Consider the following 14,616-nt stretch of genomic DNA (forward strand, 5'->3'; position numbering starts at 1 on the left):
CACATAATCACCAGCCAATTGGATACATTTCTGCCAGCGATGAACAAGTTTTCTGAAGCCATCACAGAAGAAGACCCTTTCTTCTACCACAGTCTCACAGTTCTGTCAATGTCTTCATCAGAAGCATAATGATGTCCCCGCAGATCATCTTTCATTATTGGGAATAGATGGAAGTCAGATGGTGCTAAATCTGGACTGTATGGAGGATACTGTATCGTGGTGAGGTTCAGTCTCTGAAGTTCTGCTGTGGTGGCATGTGAAGTAGGTGGTTTGGCATTATCATGCTGCAGGAAAACATTTCCCTTTCCTATCAAACCCTTGTTAGCCATCATTACAGAGTTCGCAGCATTGTGATGTAATGCTCTGAATTTGTTACTATTCCACGATCAAGGAAATTAACATGGGTAACACCATCTGCATCCCGGAACACTGTGGCCATGATTTTTCCAGCTGAGGGCTGCATCTTAAATTCTTTTTCTGGTGTGAGTCTTCTTGTTGATATTCCATAGACTAACATTTGATCTATGGGTTGTAATGGTGTACCAACGTTTCATATCCTGTCACAATTGAATGGAGAAAGGTGTCACCTTCATTCTCATAATACAAGAGAAGTGCCTGGCAAATATCAAGTCTGTGCACTTTCATTTCAGGAGTCAGTATCCGGTGTACCCATCATGTGCAGACTTTCTGATAGCCAAGCAAAGCAATAATATGACCCACACATTCTTGTGAAATGCAGATTGTGGTTGCAATTTCTCTCTGAATGATACAATGACTGTCCTGAATCAATCTGTCAACATTTTGCTTGTGAAACTTGGCGGTTGCTGTCACAGGACATCCAACTCTTTGTTTTTCATGCAGGTCAGATGTTCCCATCTCAACAGCTTTAAACTTACTCATCTAACATGTTATATCCACAGATTAACAGACATTTGTGAACAAAAAATGTTTATTAGGTGTAGCAAGGCCACTGCTTAATTTCACAAAAATATAAAGTTCCTTCAAAAACAAAAAGCTTCTTCTCCTGCCAAAATTTTATAACAAGCCAAAGAATTATGCTACATTATTGAATTGAAATATTAGCAACTGAACTAAATTTAAATTCCTTTGTCTGGTTTTCCCTTGATACTCTCCGGTGGATGCCGAGGAAGTAGACAGGCGCAGAGTCCAGGGTCGTCAGCCGGCGTAGCAGAGATGTGCCACCTGGATGTTCCGGCTGCATTGAAGTCTCTTCTGGGCAGCAGTCCTTTCTTCTGGCTATTTTACCCAGCAGCTCCAGTTTTCTTCCGCTGATTCTGGAGTGATCATTGGCGGCCATTGGCGGTCCATGATTGGCAGATGGTGATATCATCGTGTGACCATCTGTGCTGGAAAATGGCTCATGTGTGTGTGTAGTTCACGGATGATTGAATGTTTGGCGGGAGCGTCTCTAGCGTCGGCTTGCGGAACGCACCTGTACTAAGTTGCAGGCGCCGCTTAACTCTGTCGCGGTAGCCAACCGTTGTGTTTGTGTGGCTGTGTGTGCCATGGCACAGTGACACACAGTACTCACATCAACACAATCACCATAAACTGCTTTCATTCTCTGATGAATCTCCTTTGGGGTGGCACCTTCTGCTGTCAATAATTCAATGACTGCACATTGCTTAAATCGCATTGACAGACCATCTGTGCAGTGTTATATACTTCACACTGTAACAACACAACCATTCAATGCGAAGGCTTCCTGCCAACTGGAGATGTAGAGCAGAGGCTACAGAACAAGCCAGTACCTGCCGCATACTAATGCTACCAACTGTTGAAGAGTTACGAAGGTGGAGGCATTACTTTTCAGTCAACCCTCATATGACTGAACTTATCACAGATTAGTTACATGACACATTATTATGACTGGAAAACTGTTTACAGTGTCTGACAGAGAATTCAGCACATCATAAAACCTCACATGCAACATCCGCAGCATCAAAATATGGTGGCATAAAATTGAAGATGGTAAAAATACATTCTGAAGGTACCTTTATGTTTGCAGTTGGTACCGAAGTCAAGAGCACTCTCCAAATGACTGCAGTGAAAATGCTGCTAGTCAATTATTCTCAAAAAATTCTAATGGGTGCTGGGTGAGGTGAATGTGTAGAAGAGAGATGCAGTGGCAGTCTCCACTCTACAGGGGAGACACACACAATCCTCACTGTATATGACTGGGCATTTTCCTTCTAAAGTATGGTACAAGCACTTAAAGTAGCTTTTGGTCCCTCACCTCCATGGTGTATCAGTAGCTCTTTAGCTTGTCCTCAGTATTTAGTAGTTAATACTGCATACACAATACAAAATACCTGTTATGTTCATTAACACTGCAGAATGCCAGACAGAGCTCTCCTAAAAAATACATTATTGACAGGGCCCCCACAGTATTAGCCTCGAGAGTGTTTCCACTTTGGTGCTCAAGTATTGCACAGCTCCTGCTAGGCCGATATGCTAGTGATTTAAAATGACTGAGGAAAAAACAGATTATTACAAGAAAATTTGCTAATAGTCACAGGTTTTATGATCCTGATAAACTCCAGATATAGCTCAGTTTCCCTGATGTAAAAATTTGCTTTGAACTGAACAGATGATGTTTTCCTGGAGAGAATTCAACTGATAAATTAAATGCTAATGAAGTATTTGTAGTTTAACAGAACCTATGATCGATAACTTTAATGAACACCATTTCCTAAGGAATGTAATTTGATGAATTAAGATAAATTAGACCTCCCCACAAGCTTCAAATTAAACAATACTGTACAATACTGTAATCTGTAAAAATGAACTCCATAGAATTCCATGCAGTGTGTTGCACTTGCTTGCTTGTATTTTTCTATCTAGTTTTAACGTTTTTCACAATGCAATTTCTTCTCAGACCTTACTTCTGAGTGCACAAGTGCTCACAAACCTTCAGTTACAAAGCACTGCTACCCACATGTGCACACACAGACACTTGTAGGAAAGAAATAAATACACAGAGGCAACCACCACTCAGTCCTAAAATGTGAAGATTTGTCTCTTTTTTTTTTTTTTCTTTTCTAATATTTGGACAGGTATCATATTCAAAAATATGTATCAGGCCGACTAAATGGACTTTATCTCACAAACACAGCAAGGTGATTTCCCTACTTTGGATATTAGCCAGATCAGTGTTAAGCACTGCTCTAGTGGCTCTAACCATAGGAGATAATAAAGCAGTGCCTGTTCCATTTAAGATGTAGAAAGCTGGATACTCTCCCTGTGTTATGTTTTCTACTCCCATCAATAACTAATTTTTTTCTGATTTTTATCATATTTTCAATATATTTATTTATGTAAGGAGTTACATATACTCAAATACGTAATTCCACTTAAGTTTATTATTCACTTGGTTATATTGAATGTGCTGATTTCAGTGATTCAGTTAGTTTTACTAGTTCTGTTAACTAAAAAATATGGATAACTGAAGTTAATACTACAGTTTATGAGTACTATATTTGGTGAGCTAATATGTAAATGCAGCTAAATGGACCTACACCTATGAATGGCAAATGTTCTGACTTTGTAGTAAAATACTTTGATTTATATGAAACTAATTAACTTATGAAATAATTGGCACTGAAAGTTCACACATTCACAACTTTCCATTGCCAATTGTGCCCCAGTCCTTGCTAGATTCTGCACTTTGACGCTGTACTTCTGTTGCTATATTTTTTTTTCAAATAGATTACACCCTCATAAATTGATCAAGCCAATAATTAAGATTTTGAATAATTTATCACAATGTAAAATAACTTTCAAGATGGGGACCATACTCATAAGTGAATGGAAGCATAAAACAGTTCTATACATTTTTATAATTTACTAACCTTCAACATATCCCATAAACTAAACAACTGTTAAAATTCATAGTCCATTCAGAATGAAAGAATCTAATTAAGTTGTTTCTCGAAACGCAACATAGTTTCTGAGATCAACAAATCAACAAACATATGCACACCAGTCCTTAAATAGCCCACACCATCCCAAAATTGACAGTCTAAATAAGCAAGTGAGATCTATGTAGATTAGAGTCTTTGAGGTCCAGTCATCGTGATAACATCTCTATGTTAGTTCAAGTAAGAGTCTGCAACTTGTATCCATTCAACACTATGTGGGGCAAAATTTGTCATAACAAAGTCTGCAACTAGGAATCATATGAGTAATAATTATGTCTGTCGGTACAGAAAAGTTTGCATACTGCTCTTAATATGCTAATACCGGTGTCTGTAATGAATCCACATGTATGAGCAAATATGTGTTCAAATAACTACCCTTCAATTTCTGGATATGTATTGTGTTGTGTTTAGCAGTTGGTTTTATCATTGTGGTAATTTTACTGAAAACTGTATTGTGTGTACAGTTAATTTCATATTTTTACCACTGCACATTTTTCCACTGTGAGGGTCAACAAACAGAGTGTCATTGAATAATAACTGGTTTATTCTCATCTAGATACGTTGATGAAGGAAGAAACGTAATCTCCTATCTGTATAAACTGTGTGCTATCACAAACATTATAATTCTAATAGAAGTGAAGAAAAGCCACTTAACCCCAAATATTGACTAGTGTACATAATTTTGCATAATCCATCTTTTTAAGCCAGTTTTTGGTGAGTTTAGCAGGCATGATATGAGACTTCAAGAACCAAGGAACCAAGGATAATATCATGCACTCTGAGGCATTTGTGGTTTCTAGAGAATGTAAATCAAGGTAATGACACACATGCTTGCATTCTAGTCTTCAGCAAATGCCACCATATATTCAGTCCACAGCTCGTGGTCTCGGCGTAGCATTCTCGCTTCCCGAGCATGGGATCCCGGGTTTGATTCCTGGTGGGGTCAGGGATTTTCACCTGCCTCAAGATGACTGGGTGTTGTTGTGTCATCATCAGCATCATCAATCATCCCCATTACAGTCAGAGGAAGGCAATGGCAAACCACCTCCGCTAGGACCTTGCCTAGTACGGCGGTGCGGGCCTCCCACATCATCTCCTATGCTCTGTCAAGGAGTATGGGACCTCATCATCATCATCGTCATCACCATATATTCAACATACAGATCTTAACCAAGAATCAGATCAACACTGTGGATGATGTTGCATATTAAATTATGGCCACGTGATTATATTGGCAAGTAATCCATGCTGTAGTCAAAAGAGACTATGCAGTATGCACTTGTTACTATATATGACCTTTTTCTATCTGCTGATTATGCACACATGTCATTGTCTCAGTAACATGCCCTGTAAAATCCAAAATGTTGCAATACCAAAGATCCATTAAACAGAGGCTAATAATTCTGCTCAATTTGAGCTCAATAACATGTCAATGTCAAGCTCTTCAATGTCAGTGAGACATACTGGCACTCAATTTCAGGTTCATTTGTACGTTTCATTGGACAATTGTTTGATGAGTGAACTCAGCACAGAATTGACCTTTCTGGTCACAGAAGATGTGGTGCAGCTGTGTCTTACATGTCTTCTATATCTGTGCAGTTTTATTCACTTGTTATTGATACTTATTTGTATATGTACACTTTCTTAGGATTCATTCTGACCACTTCAATTGTCAGAAATATTACTATATTTTTTAAAAAAATTATGTTTCTAAAATAATCAATCTCAAATCTTACAAGAATTAAAAATAATTTGAGAACTTGAGCCACACCTTTTCAGTTGTCTTGTGGCAAATGCCATTTTTAATTCCACATGTTGTAGGCATACAACTGCCTTCCAGCTTTTCCAGGTATGCCTGCATGCTGCTCAGGCCCCAGCCTTTTGCTCCATTTTCTTCCCAATGCTTGAAATCATTTGGATGTCCAAGAGAGTGCACCATATAATTTATTTGGCCACTTCCACCTAGACCACGACCACGCGGCCATGCTGAAACCTGTAGAGTAACAAACATTGTACTTCACTTTATATAGAAAATAAAATTCATAATCACTTTTCTAAAATGCTTATGGTTGTTCACAAATAATAATCTAAATTTTTGCTTAATGCTGGAATTTGCAGAAATTTATAGCTATAAAGTTTTCAGCTGCAATGTTAACATTATAAATATACCAGACAAATATTATTTCTTTCTGCCATCTAAATGAAATCAGAAAGGTACTTCCATTTATAGTTAAATGAAGTAGCACTCTTCTATATTTGTTTGAAAACCTGATGTTTAAATGAATGAAAGAAAAGTTCATTTTAAGTCACAGAAACAGTAGTCAACCTGTTGAAACTGTAAATGTGAACTGAAAAGCTAGTAAAATCTCACAAATTTGATGGGGAACAGATTATTTATTGATCCCTTCAGTTTCTGATTTTTACAGCCTTCTAAAAATGTTAACACTGAGTCTTTCCTTTTACAATTCAAGGATAGCTCCACTCATGCTGTGACTATTGGTGTCGTCATTCCATGCACACAGTTGGGCTCTTAGCTTGGTGGCTTATATCTACCTGAAAGTGGCATAGAGATATCCTATCAAGTGTTCACTTTCATGGAACTGTATATTTGTTATTGAAAAGGAAGACTTACAAGGGAAGGAATCAATTATGGCCTACATAAGAACTATTCCGGCATTCCCTTAATCAAGAGGCTCAAGATGGACTATCCAGTACTGCTTTCAATGGCATTAATAGTGGCTGTTTCTAAACTACATCTCACTTGGGTAGCTTCTCAAGTACTGTACTCATGAGGGTGAATGATCCCAACTCAAGTTTCCCATCAATGGATACTTCTTTTAAAGTATTGAGAATCAAATCTGTATCTTCCATATGGCAGTTTGATGTGGTGAACACTTAGCTATGGAGATGGGTAAGTCTGAAACACATACTCCATAATTATCTGTCATTTACAACTGGATCAATTGTCATTTTGCATCTGGTCATCACCTTCTTCTTCTTAATGTTTCTTTCATCTCTGTTGTCAAACAGACAATTGCCAATGCGGCAAGGTGTCATAGAGTACTAACATTTTAGTGACTTCTGTTTGAGATGTTAATGAAAAGCATTTTCTTCCCCTGTTGGCTCAGCACAGAGTTATCAATAAAACTTCCCCACAATCTGTTTTTACTTTGAATTTTTTTTTAAATTTACTCAAAGCTCAAAGTAGAATTTAAGTTTTATACTTGGCAACTTGACTATCCTAATTTATTTTCTAGTGGTCTCTATAAATCACTTCAAATGAAGGACACATAGGCTTCTTCTATAAATATTTAAATATTTATTTTTGTTTTCATTTGGCAAGTTTGGTTTAGTACTCCATTTGCAGTACCCTCTCTTTCAGTGGCCATACACCATAAAAGATGTTGCTTTTTCCCCAAAGTACCAAAAGTATTAACTGAGTACTCAAATATTTTATTTTGCAGTCAAATAAGTCACTAATATAAGTCTGAAACTACTTCTGGAAAGATGAAATGAGGATACATCACATCATTGTAACACTTCTTTGGAGTCCAGTTTTTGTGTTAGTTTTTAGATATATCATGTTGTGATGTTTATGTTGGCTCATTACATAACACAAATAGAAAGAGAGAAATAAGCAGCCACACACCAATGAACCAAGAAAAATACATATAAAAATCATCTTGTGGAGCTGAATAACAGTGTCTGTGGACTGAGAAAGCCATTGTACAATAAAACTGCCACACAAAGAAAATTTGTCACACTTCTATTTTATATTAAGACAGTTAATTTTTTTTCTTGTAAAACCAGAGATAATACTGCTAACTATGCCTAAATAAAAATATTTCTTTATGTAAGCTGCTGCATATACATGTCTTTAGCTATGTCACAGAGTATATTCTGTGTATTTGATTGTTATAACATCAACTGGATGTATTACATGGCCATTTAATTGTATAAATTGGTACAAGTAACAGTAACTTCAAAAAGCCATATTCAGATATTTGTTATGAGGTGGTACTCAGAGTTCTTACTTAGCATTGTCTCTTGAAGAAAGTGTTGGTGAATCTACTTGATGCTTTTCTCACTAGCCTCTCATAGCACAGAGGCAAGAAAAAAAGTGGCATGTTTGAAATGCATGCATCATTGTGCCATAGGACAAGTAATATCAATATAGAAAACACAGCAACCTGGGCACAACAGTGGGAAACTTGGCTCTGCCTGTCCAAAGCTGGGATAAATGGTGAGTGATGCAGGAGTAACATCTCTGAAAAAAGACTTGGTCCAGCTGACCCAGCTGGTAGTACCTTGTAAGGGTCACTTGGCAGGGTTACAGGTGAAGATGGTCAACAGTTCTGAAGGTGGAAGAGAATCATATGGCCCAACGATTGGTGAAGCAGCGGAACTATCTTCATGAAATGATCAGCAGTGTCAGGAAATAATCTGAGGAACCATAAAAAGGGAAGCTTTGTCTTCAAAGTCCTCAAGGACAGTGAGTCTAGATGAAGACACCCTTGAACCAAAATCACAAGGTCCTCCAGATTGAGGAATATGGTGGCAGGCCAGTTACCTGTCATTTGTAAAAGTCTTACATTACCAAAAAGCCCAATACTTGCCTCAGAAGTTTGGATGGAAACTTGGAAAACGAAAATGGCTATGGAAAAGGAGCATGAACACAAAATGATGGCGGAAAGTGTTAGAAATTGCACAAGAATTAAACAGCCTACAGACAGACACTGTCATGCTAATGTAAATTAACAAAAAGAGAATATGCCCAGATATGTTGAACAACTCTACACAGGTTTTTTGTGGGATGATAAAAGAATAATGACCAAAAATAGATGTCAGAGATGATCAATACAAAATGTAAAATAACATACTTCAAGACTGTAAATGAAAATCTCATATGAATTAAAGCATGTTAATTTGAAATTCCAGTGACGTTCTTTGGTTTGTATGCAATATTTGATAATGAACTACCTACTAACAAAGACGAGTTCTTTGAAAGGATTAACAATGAAATCACTATACTAGGAAGAGTAGAGAAAATACCATCCTCAGGGATCTAAACAGTAGAGTAAGTCAAAGAACAGAAAATAAAACAGTGGAGCCATATGGAGAAGTAAATTTGAAAGATAATGGAGGAAGGCTAATAGAAATATGTCAAAGTCATTAGCTTAAAATACTTAATGGTTACCATAGATGCATAGAAATCCTCACATTTACATGACTGCAACCCACAAGAAATCGGAAATTTGTCTTTGTCCATGTAATAAGAAAACAGATCATGAGCATGCTGATTAACAGTGTTTGGGTGTATAGAGATGTTACATGTGATTATAGTCATTAGGTCATTACAGCAATAGACAAATTTTTTATACAGTGTAATCATTACATTAGTAAATAGAGCAGTACAGCATGCCACAGTTGTCAGCTTAAAATTCTATGTCACAGTCAATAAAGGCTTTTAATTCATAAAAGGGGTTGGTAACAAGCCATTTATTCAAATTATTCCTAAATGCACACTGTGGAAGCTCTTGTACCATCTGAGATTGTCTTTGATAGTCTATGGTATGATGTCTGTATAGACTTATTTTTCTTTCGTTGTGACTGTGAATATTATTTCTACACTTTACTTCATGCAGATTCTTTTTTGTATAGATTAACACTTGGTGTATATGCAGGTTTATAACAGACATTATTTTACAATCAGAGAACTAGGACTTAGAATGTGCTTTATGTTGAGAACATGTAATGACTGTGATTGCTTTCTTCTGCAGAGGTAATATGTTTAGAACAAGGAATGAGTTTTCCCAAAGAATAAGTCAGTATGATATAATACTTCAAAAAAATGCAAAACAAGATGTTTTAACACAGGCTACTTGTACACATTTAATAAGACACCTTAAAAAGTAAATTACTCTGGAAAATTTAACACTAATGTATTTTATGTGTTGCTCCCAGGACAGTTTTTTTATCTAAGTACACCCCCAAGAGCTTTATATAACTGCGACCATTAAAACGACTTTTGTCCTTTAGATGAAATACCACTTTCTGTGTTTCGTTCTTGTTCAAGAGAAACCCATTTGACCAAAACCAGTATGATGCTTGGGCAAGTGTATAGTCAACAGAATCTTTTGGCTTATTCAGATCATTGTTATAATTTAGGAACATAGAGTCATCTGTGAATAGCACCTTATTGGAGCTTATAAAAAAGGGTAGGTCACTGATCATGACTAAAAACGAAAACGGTCCTAATAAAGAAAGATCACTGCAGAAGTCCCACCATCATTTGTTTCTTGGTAGACTTTTCTGTGCCACCACACACAACTTGCAACCTGTCTACAGTTTTGGAGATTAGTTGTTAATAGTTTTAGGCTGTTATCACTGATGCCACAGAAATGGAGTTTCTTAACAAGAGTGTCACATCCTACACTGCCAAATTCTTTACTCATGTCACAGATAGTGGCATGAGCAAAGCCATTCTCCTGAGACACTTTAATAACGTATTTTATTGCAGACAACACTTTATATGATAGTACATGAATACTCTCTCGTAGAAACTCAATCAGAAGCTCGGTGATACAGAGAAACCTGTAGATGAAGGGTATCAAAACATTATAAGCCTTGTTCAAATGGCAGGAGAGGTAGCTCTTGGAAAAAAGTGCAGAAGTAGGAATAATGAAACAGAAACACTAGTCAGTCAAAACAGATATACTGTCAGAAATAGTTAGGCAGTAAAACTGAGGCAGATAACAGAAATTATACGTAATTGAAGAGAATGACAAGCAAGCAGTGTCAGCTGTTAAAACAAACTGTGGGATAAAAAGTGTGCTGAGATTAATACACATTTAGGAGGAGCAAGATATTCAGAAGTATGGAAATTTATTCAAAGAGTTAAGTCAAATGAGAAGAATGAATCCAGATACAATTAACCCTGTAACTGCTCCAGACGTGTTAACGAGCGTGCCTTTGTACCTATCCCTGTGTGCTCTGAACGTATTTACGTGAATTACCAGTCCTTCTACCTGGTACTCTGAATGTGTCTACACATAGACACATTCAGAGTACCAGGCAGAAGAACTGGTGGTGTGCGTAAATACATTCAGAGCACACGGGGACAGGTACAAAGGCGAGCATGTTAACATGTCTAGAGCAGTTAAAGGGTTAATATGTATGAAATCATGTATAAACCACTATGAGCAGTTATTGACCAAAAACAGGGAAAAGAACAGAAAATGCTGTCACAATTTAACATACAACAGACAGGCATTGTATACAAAAGCAGGGTCCGTATCTTTCAAATAAATATAAAATAGTGACCTGTCACAGCTTTGCACAAGTAGCAGTAAGTATCTACAGATGGACAACATGTGTGGCACAGCAGTAACAAATTACATACATGGAACTTCATCGTGAATCAGTTTATCTTTTAGTGAACACCATATAAAACTCCTTACAGTAGTTCCTGAATTTGGTCTTCATATACAAACAGAAAATTGCAGCAGGGGACTTTAATTTATAACATGTATAGATATATATGTTTATGTACAGATTACGGTCAAACTTTGGACTCTCTGGAGTTGCAGCAACTGTTTACTGTAGTGCTTTCCTGCCAGACACAGCACCTTCTGTAGCTGATCAGCTCGTAGCTCCCATCACCACCATGAGATGTCAACCCGAACACCAATTAAATATGGAACAGGTATTAATACATATGTCACACACTGATTATTATTATTATTATTATTATTATAAATTATATACAAAATCTTCCTCATGGATCAGTCTATCTGTCAGTGAAAACCATATCAGAATCCGTACAGTAGTTCCTGAGATTAGATGTACATACAGACAGAAAAATGTGTGGGGGTTGGGGGGTGGGGATGGGGCACTTTAATTTAGTAATACATATATAGATTGCAAAAAAGTAGCATTTATTTTTTGTAAACTAAATAATGCTTACTTATAACTATAGTAGCATTACATAAAGGTATCATGCTCTACTAATACTGAGGAATTCAGTAAGGAGAATAGGGATTGTTGGACAGGTAAACTGAACTGATTGGACTACTGGACAAAAATTTATTTATATGTTTGTTTACATTTCTGCATGAAGGCCATCAAGCTGATGACTTTTGCAAATGTCATACATAGGTTTAGTAGATTAATATAGATAACACTTACATGCAGTAGTGATACATACATTCATCCTAATATTCTAATTATATTGTGTTGCACAACAGAGGGCACCTAGATTAGAATTCAGCGAGTGAATATAAACATTTATTTACTAAGAAGGCTTTTAACTCCCTGCAGAACAGCTTTTGTTCACAAGTTTTCAAAGTATGTGGCAGCTTGTTGAACCATATCTGCCCATTAACATAAGGGGTATTGTCTCTTATTTTTAATTTTGTCCTCTGAAAGAAGTTGCCCTTACTTCTAGTATCATAATTATGTGTATCACTGCACTTATTTACTTCGTTTTTACTATTCAGAGGAAATATAATAAGTTTATACAAATACAAGGAATTTACTGTTAAAAACCTATGTTGGCCAAAGGTTTCATGACAGGACTCTGGAGTTTAGTCCACACATTAACCTAATGGCTCTTTTCTGTGATAGTAATATTCTATTCAGCTGCAGGTCTGCCATACAACCCTACAGTTTAATACTGTAATTAAGAAATGGATAAACTGTTTCATAGTAAACAATTTTTAGCATTTTAATTGGGACTCCCTTTCTGTTGATGGAATACCACAAATATTTTTTATTTCAGCCTTGAGAACCAGTTATCTTAAATGTTAGTGTACACACTATGGAGAAATTCAGCAACTGCAGTAGTTGTGCACTGATCTTGTTGTTTCTCTGTTAACAATTTGTTTTTGTAAAATAAGCAGAGAGCTAAGAAACACCTTAATAAAGGTAGGGATCAATGATATTGGGTGATAGTTTGAAACCTCTTTTGTATTCCCCTTCTTATTCACTGGTTTAACAATGCTTATTTTTAGACTACTAGGATAAGTGCATTCTTGAACACTACAGTTTATGAGATACATTAGTGGTTTGACTCTTTCTTTTATATATTTTTTAAATGCTACACTTGACATACCATCGCATGCTATCAAATTGTTGTGATCCATATCAAGTGCTTACTTGGACTTTGTGTATAGCAAGAACCTTACTGTTTTCATGTCACCTCTCGCTACTGACATTTGCTGTAATCAAAGTTAAATATTGTCAATTGCTTTCTAGGAATAAAACTACTAATGTTATTTGTTTGAACTGTTGTATAGCATTCTGATAATGCTACATCCCTTAGGCAGCCTATTAGCGATGAGTGGGCAAGACCACACGACTGACGACAAGGTGTTAGAAATAATCCCCATGCCTGATGGCCACTGACTTTCTGTGTCTACTGTACCAGTGCCTTAATTCTCTCTTGTCTTTGCTTTTCAGGGGCACTCATTTTGCTTTCACAGTTTCTTGTCATTTTTGCTAATCAGTGTTTTCAGGTGGGTGTTGCTGAAAATTTCTTTGATTTTATCATTGTTCATAATTCTTGCCTTGTATATTTTTTTCATTTGTGTCTTCCAATATGACCCCCCCCCCCCCCCCCCCCCCCCCCCCCCGGCACACCTCCTGCTCAGGTGCCACAGCTGTAAGTGTTAGATGCAATACAGCTAATGCAGCTGTTTCGGTTTCAGACAAACCAGATTTCTATCCTGCTCAACACGGTGCAGCAGCTACTCGCCAAAACTGCACACTTGACAGAACAAGCACCACGTACTACAGCTGCTATTCCACCTTTTCAGCAGTTTCATGACAAAGAAGAGGAATGGCTCAAGTGGTTACAACAGTATGAGACACATGTACTTGCCCACAATGTCCCAGATACTGTAAATCTTCCATATCTGTTATCCATGGTAGGAAGTGCAGTGTTGAGATTAATTTGAAAACTCTTACCTTATGCCACTCCAAGTGAACTTGCTTCCAACCAAGTAGTACAGGCCCTAACAAACTATTACGACCAACAAGTGAATGTGGTAGCAGCTAGGTTTCAGTTCTTTAATTGCAAAAAATGGTCAGTACAAATGTATCACAGATTTGCAAGGTATGAAAAGGAAATGCAAATTCAAATGTGCTTGCGGTGCTTTATACTCAAATATTATGTTGCGTGATTCGATCATGTACAATGTATCTGATGTCAAAATCAGAGAACAAATTTTGAAACAGTCTGATCCATCAGTTCAGCAGATAGAGCATATGCTTGATTGGTACAAATTTGGTGCCTTGTTGGCTGATCCATTTGAGCAGCCAGCTATTTGACAGGTTGGGTATCTTAGTTGCGATCACCCCATTCCCCACCGGCAGCTTGTGCTAGGCAAGCCAAGTAAACAACCTTTCATGCTGCATATGCAGTTCGCTAAACAGGCAGCTACACAGGCAAACAGAATTAAGTCTTGCCCTCACTGTTATACATGGCACAAACGCCAAGACTGCCCCTCCTGACAAGCTCAGTGATATGCTTATGGTAGTAAAGGACATGCGCAATCTGTATGTTTGCAATGGAACAAATATCAGAATTTGGCCCACTCACAAAAATCTAGTCACAAGGCTCATGTCATTAATGTAGTATATTCCAAGTTTGCTGTTAGCAAGCATGCAGTTTTTA

The 14,616-nt window shown here is 37.1% G+C and overlaps 1 protein-coding gene across 4 annotated transcripts in view; it reads right to left on the bottom strand.

Moving 5' to 3' along the window:
- Nucleotides 1–14,616, bottom strand: part of LOC124722032 (neither inactivation nor afterpotential protein G-like) — a 271,109-nt gene that overhangs the window by 223,114 nt on the left and 33,379 nt on the right. For all 4 annotated transcript variants that reach the window (XM_047247220.1, XM_047247222.1, XM_047247221.1 and 1 more), the window contains exon 4: nucleotides 5,713–5,934. In XM_047247220.1, coding sequence (XP_047103176.1) covers nucleotides 5,713–5,934 — 222 coding nt within the window. The remainder of the gene's footprint in view (nucleotides 1–5,712; nucleotides 5,935–14,616) is intronic.

This window comes from Schistocerca piceifrons, chromosome X, assembly GCF_021461385.2.
Source record: "Schistocerca piceifrons isolate TAMUIC-IGC-003096 chromosome X, iqSchPice1.1, whole genome shotgun sequence".
Taxonomy (NCBI): Eukaryota; Metazoa; Arthropoda; class Insecta; order Orthoptera; family Acrididae; genus Schistocerca; species Schistocerca piceifrons.